This window comes from Hippoglossus hippoglossus, chromosome 24 (assembly GCF_009819705.1).
Source record: "Hippoglossus hippoglossus isolate fHipHip1 chromosome 24, fHipHip1.pri, whole genome shotgun sequence".
In the NCBI taxonomy this organism is placed as follows: Eukaryota; Metazoa; Chordata; class Actinopteri; order Pleuronectiformes; family Pleuronectidae; genus Hippoglossus; species Hippoglossus hippoglossus.
Genome location: NC_047174.1, coordinates 18,028,115 through 18,044,148, shown reverse-complemented (window position 1 = coordinate 18,044,148; position 16,034 = coordinate 18,028,115). Strand labels below are relative to the sequence as shown.

General features: G+C 40.5%; 1 protein-coding gene across 2 annotated transcripts; it reads left to right on the top strand.

The window, feature by feature from the left end:
* Positions 1–1,063: 1,063 nt before the first annotated feature.
* Positions 1,064–15,761, top strand: lbr (lamin B receptor). Of its 2 annotated transcripts, none has more exons than XM_034579281.1 (14): positions 1,064–1,193; positions 5,113–5,287; positions 5,997–6,197; positions 7,075–7,149; positions 9,823–10,012; positions 10,323–10,519; positions 12,146–12,200; positions 12,786–12,980; positions 13,115–13,218; positions 13,913–14,038; positions 14,187–14,355; positions 14,645–14,725; positions 15,124–15,246; positions 15,540–15,761. In XM_034579281.1, exons 2-14 carry the CDS (start codon positions 5,117–5,119, stop codon positions 15,698–15,700), a joined length of 1,848 nt encoding a protein of 615 aa, XP_034435172.1. In that variant the 5' UTR covers positions 1,064–1,193; positions 5,113–5,116; the 3' UTR covers positions 15,701–15,761. The 2 variants fall into 2 exon arrangements, with proteins under 2 accessions (XP_034435172.1, XP_034435171.1); XM_034579280.1 differs by having other exon boundaries at positions 10,323–10,552.
* Positions 15,762–16,034: the final 273 nt, after the last annotated feature.

Below are 16,034 nucleotides of genomic sequence, written 5' to 3'. Positions count from 1 at the left end.
TATGACTTTCACAGTTCAGGTTCCACTCTATCATGGTCTCTATGAGGACAGACCACAGTTTATTATGCAGACAGTTTCAAGTGTCTTTAAATATTCATTAAAGGGTTTCATGGATTCACTATTGTATGTGCTGCATCACAATTACCACTTTGCATGAAAAGCTCAGCCCACGACAATACTGACGCCACCAAGTTATTTTAATGGGGATCGTCTGTGTCCGCAGCGTCGGGGAGTGTCACCATTGTGACAGCTTGCCCACAGTAACGTATGCAACACATGTAATTTCCTCCTTTCTGCTCGCTGATTTCTTTTTTTGTACACTTTATAAAAATGAAACCCTTTTGCATTGACAATAAATTATGAGACTGGAAATTAACTAAATGGTGCACATTTTTATTCAATTTCAACATAATTCTTGTTTTTGAATCCAATTTTATAGCATACTAAATAATGAAATAATGTTGAAATTACACATTATTATTAAATGTTACCTTAAATTTTAAATTTAACCTTGGACTAATATTTGCCAAATGTTCATCTCAATGTGTATTATTTTATTATTTGAGATATATTATGAAATAATGAAGCAGTTGTCTCTGATGATGATTTTTTAATATATTTATAAATAAAGTGTTTATTTTGTGTAATATATTTATAAATAGAGTTTATTTTAGTGTGATACATTTATAAATAAAGTGTTTGTTTTGTATAATATATTTATAGTTAATATATCCATACATATAAAAATATAATTTATAAACAAAGTGTATTTTGTATATTAATAAATAAAGTGTCTTTTGTGTGATATATTTATAAATAGTATTATTTTGTGTGAGGTATTTCTTCTGTATATTATATTTCTTCACCTCTTCCATTTTGTCAGACGGAAATTTAACACCAGTAGACAAAGTAATCGGGACCCCCCCCTAAAACCAATCCCGGATGAGCTCAAATCCACCGACAGCCAATGAGATTGCAGCACCGTTTGAAATGAACGCTGAGCCAGCCAATCGGGGGGCTTCGCGCCTTCCTGCTGACTGGTGGGTTTAGCCCAGAAAGGGAGGGAGAAGGAGACGTACGTCAACGTGAGCAGGGACCGTTTTTAAAATTAATAAAGAAGATTTATTAATCCCGCGTGTTTGAAGGAATACCTCATCACGTCCTCGCACTGGAATTAGCCGCCTAACACCAAGGTGAGTGCAGCCGTGCGGCACCTGTGTGAATAATGCGCAGCGGTAAATCGCTTTATGCGCCTCTTTGTTAGGAAGGTGGTGTTCAGCCGAAGCTAACTCAGGCTGCCTGTGTAACGGTGCTGCAGGCTCCGGCTAGTTCCTGGAATCATAACTTGGGTGCTGCCAACGTTCCCTAACAACATCTTGTTTTTAGTAGAAGTTCTTGATAGTGCCGCGACGTTAACTACGCTGTTCGTCGTGCTATTCTTCAACATCCAGATTAACGACACGCAACCGTACGTAGTGAAGACATTGGACGGCGCCTACTTAAAGTCTATATTAGACCGTGGTGCTAACATTAGCACGGTCTGCGCTTCATGTCTTAAATAGGTTGGCCAGTGAATCCTCTCTGAACTCGCTCCTGACAAACTCACTGAGACGTGCCCACTGTGTTGAGTGTTTGGTTTCCTCACCAGCGCTGTTTGAACGCATGACGTTTTCCCTCCTCGGCGTCAACAACGCAAACTTCAGCCGCATTTCGTTAAAGAACCAGCTCTTACACACCAGAATGGAGTTGTGTCAGTGGGAGTGAGCTGCTACTCACAACCCAAACATACACTGGTGTAAGATATATATATATATATATATATATATATATATACTTGATGGGTGTTAAAGGTTAACGCTGTGAAGCGGCCGTGCACTGCTCTTTTCCGGGGGCAGGAAAATCAAGCAGACGTGCATCTGCAGAGTGGAGACATTTAGTCCTCGTCCTTGTTTGTCTCGAATCGAGAATACTGTCAAAATAAAGCTTCATTTTAATCGCTGTCATTGTCGGCGTTTGGTTTCCGTCCAACCGACTCAGTGTTGCCCCTTGTGGCAGTTGTGGTAAAAACGCCCACGTAAAGCGACGCTCCCTCTAACCGTCCAGTAGCTGCGGGCCTCCGGCCTCAGGGGGCAGTACCGAGCCCAGCACGGCTCCAGAGCTCCTTTCTGACGGCTGTTAGAAAAACTAACATGGCCATGCGACACTAAAGTGAGATCTAGGTTTTATCCCAAGTATTTTCCAGCACAGTTTATCGGTTTTACTAGAGAAAAGACTTCCACAATGAGAATTTAATGGTTGGTTTTGTAAATGAACGTTTTGGTTAAGTTCCCCATCTCAAGAACGTCGCATCCCGGCGAGTTTCTATGGATGCTTCCAGTCGGGAAACACATGTGGACTGGGAAACAGGAGTCATAACAACACCTAGATTGTCTCATCCACTGTGTGGTCCACAGACCTGGACTGATGCACAGTACACTCACTGACAGAATATTTGAATATGGTCTAGTCTACATGGATCTGGCATTTAATCCGCATTAATATATGATTTAAAGTTTGTGTTATTTGCTCACCAAAGTGAACCACGCCAGCCACCATTCATCCCCTTCAATTGTTAAATAATATTGTACATGCCATGTGAACTTAACAGGTTGGCTCCTCTTTGGTGGGAGTTAAAAATTAGATCCATGTGTTGTTGACATTCTGAAGTGGCTGCATACCAGATGGACTCAGTCGTTGATTTTAGAGGGGGGGGTGTGGGGGGGTCGTCTGCCTGACTTGAGTTAAAAACTCCACCCACGGTAGAGCCGGACCCTGTCATCAGCCTGGGATCTGATGGGAAACTCTAATCAGTCACGACCCGGCCCTGACTTCCACATCCCATATGGAACTGGGCAGACGAGGCAGGAGAGCAGCGCAGGGACTGACGTTGGGTGTGTCTTACTGAGGTGGTTTTCACGCAGATGTGTTGGATTTTTGTGTTTTTCAGGATTAGGATCAGTTACCAGGGGACTAAGGGTTGACTGCATGTGTGTGATTCCTACTGCCTGTTTGTAGTGAACCTGGTGAGCCGATTTACAATTCACTGCTGTTATTTAGTGTTTATAAGAGAGTGATGTAGACGTCAGATTTAATTGTGCACCGGAGTTGTTTTGTATTTTAGCACAGGTCCTCAAGTTTATCTTTAATGGCATTTTTTAAATCTTAATTTCTTGTTGAATAAAGGGTTTAAAAGCACATCCCGAACAACCTCTAATTATAACCCACACTACCTGGTCTTTACTGAAGCATGTGGCTGTCTTAACCACTGGACTTTTAATTAAAGCTGCTGATGAGAGGCTGTAAATTTAGTATGTGGCTAAGATTTGTTTTGCTATAACCAAAGTTAGTTTTCTTGAATATGTTGAAGTCTGTGTTTTAATCCATCTAGTAACTGAATTTGTTGTTAAAGCTCTACTAATCCTACTATGTTTTACTTTCTCTATATTCACATGTGGTCAGTGGCAAGATGAGACTGAAGAGTGATTTACATTAACAGAAACATGCACATGCCTAATTTTTATCTTAGTGAATATGTTTTTATGAATGAGCTGCATTTAACACACAAGTATATCTGCATTGGTTAACTTTACAATCTATGACTTTTCCGCTGCCAGTCATTTAGAAACTGTTTTCTGCAGCTTTGAAGTATATCATGTTGATCCACAGAACTTAAATGCTGTTCAGTCATAAAGCTGATCTTCTGATACCACCGCTGTTTGCCCAGCTAAATTCCATAGCCCTCTTCAAAGTGGCTGCCTGAGTTGGCAAACAGCCACAGTCAAGTGTAACAAAACTTTTACAGTAGCTGCTGCACTAAAACCCTTGCTTGTGGGCTGTGACTTGAATGGCTCTTTCAGGCAGACAGCTTTGGGTAAACCAAGCAGGGACAGACCTGTCAGCAGTTCTGCAGTAGTGTGCTGGTTTTCTAGACACTGAGCCTCCCTAGTCCCTCATGTTCCACAATGCTGACCTTGCCTGGCCCACCTCATTGTTTCCAGCGGTGCATAGTATGAGGATTTAGTCATTCTAAAGTGTGAGGTTGCCCGGTCTCTCAAAATGTTTGCCTGGTATTGAAGTAGTAAACCAAGAGGCCGCTCGTTAATCAGGTGTATAAACACAGACACCGTTTTTAAACCTGTCGATAAACAGAACAGACGGAGGTGTGTGATGACGCAGTGATTTCAATTTAGAGTTTATATTTCTAGTTTAATTCATATTCCTGTACTTGAATGAATCCAAAGCAGATGAAGTGAAAGTAAAGACTCTTTTGTATAGCTAATGCTCTCAACTGTAAGGAGTGTAAACACGTGTGCTGAAGCAGGAACACTTTGATGGTGATGCAATACAGAATATATTCAATAAGATGATATTTAAGCACTAATGTGCCTTCAGCGCTTTAAGAGCAAAACAAATCACATCATATTAAAAGCTTCACAACAGCCTGTGTGCATAGAACAATCACAATAGATATAATCTTACAAAATTCGATATAGCTCATGTATCCTTAAGCCCGATATAAACAGTAGCAGTATCAGCTAAGCAGGTTCACACGACTTTTATTTATTCTGTGTAGTTCAGAAATTCCCTCCTGGGTTTTGATCTTGACTGGTTGTAGCTGTTTGTTATGTTGTGGTCAGAATGGTTCACACATTTCTGGTCTTGTTGTAATCAAAATAGGAATTTGGTGTTATCATATCTTTTTTAGCTCAAGAGCATCTTTGCAGCTCAAACTGTGTTCTGTATGTGCTCGCTGACAGAGCTTGTTTTCGTTGCTGTTTCACTTTCAGCAGGTAGAATTCCTTCATTGTTCATCTTTGTGTCAGGAGCTGGATTATCTTCAGAGGTCTCTACTTCTTTTTGAAAGACTTTTTAACAAAATATATTTTCATACTAATATCTTTTATCTCCTTTTATTCTGGGTTTCTCTTCCTGCCTGTTTTCGTCCCTCATGTCTCCTGTCTGTCTACTGTCTGTCTACTCTGGTGTCTTCGTGTTTCTGTATTTCCTGCCCTCTCTATCACCGTCTTAAAACTTTCTCTCACTCATTATCTGTTTGGGTTTCACCCTTCCCAGGTCAATGAGGATGCCTAGTGTGAAGTATCAGAAAGGGGACAAGGTGATGGGCCGCTGGCCTGGCAGCAGCCTGTACTATGAGGTGAAGGTCCTAGGGTTTGACATCCCAAGTCAGCTCTACACTGTCATCTACAAGGACGGCACAGAGCTGGAGCTCAAGGAGCACGACATCAAGGTAGAATCAGTGACACAGACATGTTTACAACATTGGCGTCACTTGCTCTTTTCAAAGTCTTGCTTTAAACAATTTGTTGTGCAGTGTCTTGGTTTAAATATTTTTTTGTGTGTTGGGGTTAACTCTCTAGGTTCTCATTGGTTAAAATGTAGTGTAGACTTGAACCAGATTAATTTTAATCCTTTTGAATAGTTAGTTTAAAGATGATAAGATGGAAGGTAAGTGATTTAAGTGATATTAGTGGAAGTTGCTCAGTTTTTTGATCAGTAGTTCAGACTGTAGAGACTCACAGAATGTGATATTACCTTTAAGTCTATAGAACTATATGGCATATGCTATGTATATTGGGTTTCTTTCAGTCTCTCTTTTCAAAATAATAAAATGAAAATTGTTTTCCTGTCATTGCAAAGGCCACATGGCAGTGATACTGTTTATGAACAATGCTAAAACCATTAAATATTACTTTAAAAATAAATCAACAGTCAAAATTCAGTTCTTGACCATAAGAAATATGGATAAAATTACTTGGAGACATGTCATTCTATTGCAGAGGCATTATTGATGAACTTTCTTGACCCCACTGTGTAATAGTCTCTTTATGTATACTTGCTTTCTATGCACCATTTAGTAAGACATATTTATAATATATTTAAGCTTTACCAATATTTACTAACGTCTCCTCATATTTCAATCACTTGTTTTCTTTCAGAATTTTACTGGCTTCCAGACCCGCTCCCGCTCCCGCTCCCGCTCTCGATCACCAGGCCGTCGTCGCAGCCGGTCCCGCTCCCCAGGAAGGACAACACGGCGCTCGTCCTCTCGCACAGCAGCTGTCGCTGCTGCAGCGGCAACAGAGAGTTCGCTGTCCTCCAATAAGGATACAAAGTTGGAAGTCAGGCTGAGCCCGCTGGTAATTCCCACTTCTCATTCTCTTATTACAGCACTGATACTGATAGAGAAGCTCATGTCATCAGAAAGAGTGTGTATTTTTAGGGACCTAGGGAAAACACTAACACTCTTCAACCGTCAGACATACAAGTCAAAGAGTATAAATCCCACTTTAAAAACACGACGTACAGGTACAGGTAGTGTGATAGTGTTATACAATATGGCTTGATCTTGGTTTGTTGTGGCTATATAAGGTCCTGTGCAGTGTCCACTGCAACATGGACTATATGACATATAGAAATAGGTTCTTGATCTCAAAGACAGCAAAGATTATTTTCATTTCAGATTGAAAGTAAAAATAGAAATGTCACTGTAGATGAGATATATCATATGATTCCATGTTAAAAGTTGAAGTTGTGCAGTATATATATATTTCAAGAAGCTGCACTAATGAGAGCTGGGCAATAAATCAACATCTGAAATTTTTGCAATATAATTTTGGTCAATAGCAATATAACATATAATATAATGCTTAAGTGAGTATGTACGATAATTGTTTTGCTGTTTGGCAAGTGTTTGTCCTTACCTGTCTACAAAGAGTTTTAAATCATCAGCTTGGGTCTTCAAACTTAAAGGAAATAATGACATTTAGCTTTTATCTTGATTATAAGTTTTGGCCATATCGTCCAGCCCTACTTAGAATTGTCTGGCATGATCCTGAGAATCGTCAGTTGTCCTATCGCATCAGCGCATTTTCATTGTGGAGAAACGTGTCAAGTTCTGTTTCTGATTTTGAGCATAACATAGTCACGTTCCCTGTATCTGGTCCTCACGTTGTGCTTTTTCCCCCCTTCCCTCTTTGTCTCCATCTCCATCACTCTCCCCTCATTGATGGGCAGCAGCAGACAATGGCCGCTGAGAACAATAGCAACAATAAACATGAGGAGAATAACATGGCTAACAAAGTAAATGAGGTGAGTTCTGTTTTGTATTTAGAAATCTCTTCATGTATTTGGAGCTCCTGATAGTTTCAACTCCTTAACTGTCAGATGAATGGTTACATTTTTAATTGATAATGTGTCAATACACATTCGAACACAAATGCATTCAAGTGAAAGAAAAATTAAGTAGAAAGTATGAAAATGCCTGGACATATTTATTTATGCCAGTTTTTAATTCTCAAGCTTTTTCTCGTTTGCACTTCTCTTGAGCTGAAATACGTTTTACTAAATAAGTTGACAGAAAAATAACAAAATAACATGCATTCCAGGCAATGCAGGCCTTCCTGTATTGAATGGGCTTTGAGGCAGGTTAGAGCCGATGGAATGTCGTGCGTGTGCGTGCGTGCGTGCTTGTGTGTTTCCAACTGAGAGGTTCACCTCCCAAGATCGTGCTTTAGTTGGTCAGTCACATGCCGCTCAAACATGTGCAGCCTCTTTACTCTCCCTGCTTTTGGAATTTTCTAGCCAACTAGGGAGCAGGGGGCGACTGACGGAAAAGTTTAACTAACTCAGATCCCACAGAGCTGAGAATGTGTAAGGGAGGGAATTTTACTGTTGGATTTGATTTCTAATCATTGCTCATGATTTGACACAAGATCACATCTTTTACTGGAAAGCCTTTAAAAGGTGTTTTATTCAGTATATAAAAACATGTTGTTTAATGACATACTATCAGCGTTTTCCACAGAATTAATTCAACCTCATGCGCACTTAGGTCACTCTCATGCACAACAGATTCTGAGGTATGCAGACTCAAGAGTGATAATTTCTCCTGTGGGAGAAAGCACTGCATTGCGTGCCACAACCGCAGCCAATACTATGAGGCCTGACTGTCTACGTGGACAGTAAAAATATAGCACTGCACACACCAAGTTAGAGATCTATTTTATTATTATGAGAACCCCAAAAATTGCCTCTTTATAAAACTGTGGCGGGACAAATTGGAATATGGAGGGCCAGCACAGTCTAGACAATTAATGGGAAACAGTGCACGCTATTGCTCAAGACCAGGGTCATCTACATATGTTTCAAATATCAAAGATCTGCCAACACAAACAGACTCTGCTTTATAATTATATAGTAAATATATTTTCTAATTTCAGTATGATTTCGAAGAACAATTGGCTTAACTTGAATCTATATTTCATATCATTGAGGACTAAACACAGTAAATTCACCATGCACCTGCGCTCGGTGCATCCTGACAATAGCGTACCTAAAATCTGTTTATTTTACATCACCAATCTTGTACTTGGTCCTCAGACCTTTATCAGGTTAAATTCATTTAGATAAAATATTTAAATTCAATATCGATTCAGTTAAAGATATTTCATTGTATCTAATACAAATTTTGCTTGGATATGAAATAAAGAACCAAAGCTGGAAACTGCAAGGAAACCTCTCACTTGGTGCATTATTAAAAATATCGAGGTAGGCCTGTCACGACAACAATTTGGTTGGATGATATATTGTTGGAGAAATTATTGCGATAAATTATATTATTGTCATCATTTTCAAACCATTTTATACCACTGATATAATGATAATATATTGGCATAATAATATACAGTACATCCTTTCAAAGAGCAATGAACTTTTAATTCTCAAGACTATTCAGTCCGACATTTGAATTAGAACTAAAAGTATTAAAATATCCTAAATAAATAAAACATGAATAAAATAAAACTACACACAACCAAAACAATACATAAATGGACTCTCTGGCTCTGTCAACAAAATTTGCTCCTGAATAAATATTTAACATTTGGCACAGAATACATGTAACTAGCTTGGTAAACAGGATGGGATGGTTATGATTTAGATGAGCTTTTAGGTTTGTATTGTATTATCTTAGTATTCCAGTGTTTCCTCAAGGATTGTGTGTGCGTGTGTGTCTGCTCATCTCTGTTGCTCTTCACACACAAACTGACAGTCACATTTATTCAGTTATTATTCAATGCTGTTGGATCATGAATCCGGATCATTCCGGTCACTGAAACACACTCTTGTGTGTGTAGCAGGTGAACTGAGTGCACTCTTGGACTCTTTTTCCAGTATGTTTAAATGCGAGCCTCACAAACTCTCCAGCAAATCAAACAACACAACGCAAACTTCTCTGCGGCTCAGGTCATATACTTAGATAATAACTTTGATTAGTGTTGCTGTTTTTATTTAAAGTCAGCGCAGGTCAGCAGAGTGGAGGGAGCACACCCAGACAGGAGACTCTGACACGGTGCAAACCACCCGGTGCTTCTGTTCTGAACCTGAAGCAGTAGTGCTAATGGTTTTGCTTTGGCAGTCCGTTGGGAATACCCTGTACCCCTCGTAAATTAATTTTTTGCTGCCACTCCTTTTATATTTATTCGACATACCGCCTCATTCACATTGACAAGCTCCCCTCTCTTATCTCTTCTTCACTGTCCGTTTGTCTGTCTGTGTTTGAGTGAGTGGGCGCTGCTGGCCTGGGGCCTGTGTGTGTGCGAGTGTAAACTTTCCCTCACTCCCAGACTCAGAGGAGAGGAAGTCGCACTTTACACATTTTTGCTCGCACTCTCGAGCCCTGGCATGGGAAAGCTGTGCAAAACCTTCTTTCAAATATTGTTTCCAACAATCTAAAATCCTGAATAAACCTAAATGTTTCTTCAGAAGGCCGAGGCAGAGGTGGAGGCTGAGTCTGAGAAGAACCAGGGCCGTTACAATCTGCGCCGCAGGAAAGACGACGGAGGAGCTAAACCAGCCTCAGTCGTAGCAGAGCAGCAGGAGAAGGAGGTCGTCAAGGAGGCTGCACCTCCTGCTGCCACCCTCTCCACCCCACTGGACTTTGGAGGGAAGATAGGTAGGGTACAGAATGCACAGGAAGTGCAAGTGTAGTGCTGTTAAAGACCACAAATTAAATCATTTTTTATCTTATCACTGGGAGAATTGGACAAACATAAGATGTTATACAGCTGTATTAAATTTGTAATAAACTGCACATCTTTTTGATTTATAAAACCAATTAAACACTGCCATGTATGTTGGTGATAACAGTTATCAGTGTATAATCACTGGGGAATTATTTCTGTATGTGTGTTTGTCCATATGATGGTGGTTTAGCTGGACAATCAGAAATCCAATGATAAAGTGAGTTTTTTGTATTCCTCCAGGAGCATATTTGTGGCTGCTCTTTCTGCCGTCCTGGGTTCTCTTCCTGGTGTTCCAAGTTAACCTGGAGGACCCCAGCCTGCTCAACTTCCCCCCACCTCTGCCACCTCTTGAAGCCTTCTGGGATGTCCAGGCCCTTGGCTTTGTAATCCTCTGGATCCTGTTCCAGGCCCTGCTCTACGTCCTACCTGTTGGAAAGGTGTGTGAGAAGAGCTGTCATCACTACACACAAGTGTGTAACATTAACAGTGCAGGTTTTTTTTGCACATTCAAATTTTCCATTTCCCTTTGTCCATAAGGAGTGGTGGTCTGCATGGACCCTTTGCCTGTTTCCACATTAAACCCAACATTTCTATAATGCACACACTAAATTTGACATGACACTCAATTTGTTTGAATATATTCTATTTCAGCTTGCATGGTACAAAGACAACAGCGTCACCTGTGATTGTTACTTTGCAATCTACGGTGTCAAACCCCAAACATTTCCAGATGCTCTGGTGACATGATCCTTTACATAACAACACAACGTAACATCACTGACCTATTTTAGTGATAGCTCCAGAGGACATGCAATAGGTCAAGCTGATAGTGATCGTCCTCTGCTGTATCATGAGACAAACTACTTCAGACGGTCTGATGTGCTTTTAGACAGTATATTTTAAATTTGAACTGGTCCTTACAGGTCAGAAATGAACTTTTCTTTATCATCTGTCGGGACAGACCTACCAGTATGTGTATGTTTGCAGTGTTCAATTCCCGTTGGTCCTATTCTTATGAAGCAGTTGCACACACTACGTGTTCACATATGCAGCACCTTGTTTGTAGAATGAATAGAAGCTTGTGGTCCACATTTGTTATAGTCAAGCAGAAACTATGAACTGGTCTTAAGCAAGGTGGTAGCTGAGCAGCTCTATGTAGTCACTATGTACTACTTTGTGTGACCATACAGGAAACACACATGAACTGGTGAATGACTTCTTCAATTAAGTCACTCTGGCATGAGGCCCCGATTTGATTATTGATCAGGAAAAAGCAAGGTCTTTGTGTTCTGTCATGTCTTCCTCTAAATGAGATTACTCTGTGCTAATCTAAATTATAAATCCCATACACCCATTTTCTGTTGTGAGTTTCAGTTAAAGTTTTACTTTCTTAGATCAAAAGTTGATGTGTGTCTTTCACCTTTAGTCGCTGAAGTGGTAGGGCTGGAGTTAGGACTATGGTTGGATGCATTCCATAAAAAAACTTAGATGAATTGAAGAGTTTCAGTGAAGCTTGTGAACTGACTGCTTACATATGAAGTCCAGACGAAATCCTGAGTTGCTCTTTCACACTGCAGACAACTAGATATTGTTTGAGTTCAGACATAGAAATACTCTGATATGGTTTCAATTGAGGAACGGGTAACATCATCTAAATGCCCACTCGCTCGCTTTGAATTCTACAGAAAATGACCAACTCTGTTCACACAGGCTCAGTCAGACATTTCACAGACTTCTATGAAGCTGGCAGAGTAAACAGTTTAATATCCAGTTCAACTGATGTAGACATTTGTGCTCACACATACGGCTCCACCTGGTAACGTGTAGAAAAGTTCAGGGTTGCAGTTCATGTATGAAAGCAGCATGACTGCGTCCCACTGTGAATGGATCCTGTGGAGCTCTGGCATTTACACCTTCTGGGAGCTAAAATGTCATAATGGAGTGGGTCCATATCCAGTGGATGTGATCGCGCTTGTGTTTTCCTGTAAGTGAGTGACCCTCACATGATGAGAATACATGTTGTCATCTGTTAATGTCATTATTTTCTTCCTGTCTGTCTCTAGCTGAGCGAGGGAATGCCACTGAGGTCTGGGGAGAGGCTGAAGTACAGAACCAATGGTGAGGCTGTGTGAAGCAATGCTCACTGTCTGTATCTTTCACACTTACGTCTCAGGGTGGAACCCTGGCTCATGTGTTATTGTAAATGATTACTACAGACTGAAGCATACATTTGTGGTGATTAAAATTCATTTTGACATGTTAAATATACACTTAGTTGGCAGTTTCAGTTACAGTCAAATATAACCGTCCTGTAATAACACCTTAGAACCATAAAATCATATAATGCTCTGCTTTTTGAAAACTGATTTAAAGAGGTGTTGATTGAAATATATGGATATTCTTTTAGGCTGCAGTTTTATATAAGGAGCTGTATTAACAGGTGTCTCTTACCCATTCATATCAATGAGTGTACTCCAACCACAGCCAATATAATCCGAACATTTTAACCTCCATGTAGGTAGTATTTATGACACTATTAGACCACATTGGCTTAAGATACGTTTACCTAATAAACTGCCATCTGAGTATATATTTTGTCTCTTTGTTGTGTTAATTTAATTTAAAGCTGTTTGAGTTTAACTTCCAAACTTTATTCCCTACAGTTCTCCATGTTTGTGTCTAACCTGCTCTGCTTGCTAACAGGTTTCTTTGCCATCATGGTGAGTGCCGTAGCCGCGGCAGTAGCTGTGCACCAGGGTGTTGACCTCACCTACATCCACAGCCACTTCCTGCAGCTCGCCGTGGCTTCATTCCTGATCTCCGTCCTGCTCAGCGTCTATCTGTATGCCCGCTCACGCTATGCTGCCCCCGAGCAGCTGGCACAGGGGGGAAACTCTGGTAAGCAGAAGCATCCAGGGTAAACGACTCATAAATCAGAATCATTCTGTTGTTTTATTACTATTTTTGAAATGTTGTCTGCTTTAAATTTGCACACTCAGATTTTTTCCCCCTGTCCATGTGTTTGTCCCCAGGCAATGTAGTTTATGACTTTTTCAAAGGACATGAGCTCAACCCTCGCATTAAAAACTTTGATCTGAAATTCTTCTGTGAGATGCGTCCTGGACTGATCGGCTGGGTGAGTTCTTATGGGACACTTGGGTTGGGCGATATGCTAAAATGTTCGGCCACCGTCACCCCAACAACCGCAGATTTATGATATATATGCATATGTGTGCTGAACGCCAGTATCAGCAAATGCTATAATGGAAAAGCTATGACCACTTGTGATCGCATCTCACTCCCCTCGCTCTGTGTGCAAATATACACATTTGTTTTTATGAAGACCAAATTATGTTGTTTTTACTCAGTCTATGTGTGTGGGTGTGTGTGTCAGTGAGAGATAGAGAAGAAGAGAGAGAGGAGATCTTTTTAAGTGCCAGTTCCTAGGGTAATTATATATAGAGTTGAATGAATTCTAGATGAGACAGCAAATCAAAATGACATCCCCCAACGCTATAACACACTGTTTTCAAAAATACAATCAGCCAAAATGTACCTGTAACATGTTAATAGTAGAGTTGATGATAATGCGACCTTGTGCGTTTTAAGAGGGCCGGTCATATTCAACACACATTATTTTGTAACCCCAGACACGTAGCATTGGCCGCACTGATCACCCTTAACATAAACATTTGAGGAAGTTTCTGTTCTGTTTTATGCACTGGTTGTTTTTCTGTTCATCTGTATCTCAACAAATTGACACAGATCACTCAGGATGATCAGGAAGTGTTGACAATGATGTATTTCTTGTGTCTCTGATTTGTTTCCAGTGTTTGATCAACTTTGCGCTGGCTCTGGCTGAGATGAAGGTGCACCGTCTGGATGCTCCATCATACAGCATGATCCTCGTCAATGTCTTCCAGCTGCTCTATGTGGTGGACGGCCTCTGGAATGAGGTAAGCCCAACAAAATGTGATGTTTATTTAGTAAAACATTAAAAATGACATGAGCAGTCAGGTAAACATCCTATAAAGGACCTTACTGCATAAAACCACATGTATTCAGACCTAATGAATAATGGCTGATTGTGTCTGCCTTTCCCAGGAGGCCATCCTGACCACCATGGACTTGATGCATGATGGCTTTGGCTTCATGTTGGCTTTTGGGGATCTGGTGTGGGTTCCCTTTACTTACACCCTGCAGGCTTATTACCTGGTCAGCCACCCCAACTCACTGAGCCTCCCAGTCGTTGGAGCCATCGTCACACTCAAACGTGAGTAGGAGCAGAGCATCGAACTGAGTTTACTGTTTGTCTGACTTCAGGATTTACATTATTGGCGTCACAAAGCGCTGTTTACTTGTCATTGTTGTTGCTTTATATTTTGCACAGATATTGTCATTTAATGATCTCATAGAAATGTAAGCTAAAGATAATTAAGATATAAATAATTCTGTGGTCAGGCCCTACATTTTTCTCATTTCAGAAGTAGAGAGGACGTATATGATTCCCCTCGGTTGTGTGGTTTTGCTAACGTTTTTCTCTTGGTCTCTCACTCTCTCAGTCCTTGGCTTCTACATCTTCAGGAAATCCAACTCTGAGAAGAACGCCTTCAGGAGAGACCCATCAGACCCCAAACTGTCCCGTAAGTTGTCCTGCAGGTGTAGGGCTATGTCTTGGTCCTGTGATGAGATGGGTTTTTTTCTCCTCTATTTTTCTTTATTTCCTTCCAAATGAATCTGGTGAAACAGTCATTCGAGCTACAGTGTGTTTTTAATGGACAAGAACCTTTTAAGCCTGAATAATATTTAAATTCAGAATCTGTCAGATAGCTGAGGTGAAATTAAGTAATTATAATTACGTTCAGCATTTTCAAAAACCTGGCTCACATATATTTTCAGCATGAAACACTCTTTACAAAATCCTGAAAATACATTATCAACACTAAATATCATATAAAATTCCACAACAAATACTGTGAATAACAATCCGAGTCTTCGTCTTTTTTCCGACTGTAACTTCTCGTCTTTCTCCTGTCTCCAGATCTGAAAACGATCCCCACAGCGACAGGGAAGAGTCTCCTGGTCTCTGGATGGTGGGGTGTGGTGCGTCACCCGAACTACCTGGGAGACCTGATGATGGCTCTGGCCTGGTCCCTGCCCTGTGGTGAGTCGAAGCTATGAGACAAAATATGAACTGAAACGTTGTAAAGGGCAGCTTTTAACCACAACTGGTATGTTAATAACAAAACTGTTCAGGATCCAAGAGTCAGATCTTCTTCACTTTCACTTCCTGATGTTCACTGGTCTAAAATGTATAAACAAAGTTAAACAGACTAGAACCCATGAACGATTAGTGTAGAGATTGATTCCTTTTGGAGAACTTGAACTTATTGCCGTGGACAGATGAGAGAAAAATTAACACACAGTTAAATTTGTCTTTTCTGTCCTCTGTCTCAGGCTTCAGCCACCTCCTGCCGTGGTACTACATGATCTACTTCATCATACTGCTTGTGCACCGAGACTCCCGTGACATGAGCGACTGCAGGAGGAAGTACGGCTCAGCGTGGGACGAGTACTGCCGGACTGTTCGCTACCGGATCATTCCCCGCGTCTACTGAGGAGCCTGAAGCTGGACACTCAAGCCGAGGCCTTTCTTTAAACCAATATCTGAAGGCTCGCCAAAAAAAATATCCAAATATGAATGAACTAATTGACTTTTTAGATTTTTTTTAAAAAAAAAACAAAGAATTTTTCTAAATCTTTCTGGACTGAGAAGGCCACAGTACATTGAAGTTTTACGTGGAAGAAAAAGACTCATTGGTTTTATGAACTGTTTGAAGAATTTCCTTTCTAAATAGAAAATACCTAAAAAAAAAATATTACTTTAAAATCTCGCAAAAATGGTGGGAAAAACAAACGCCTCTGCTAGGAATGTATTGTTAGGATGTATAT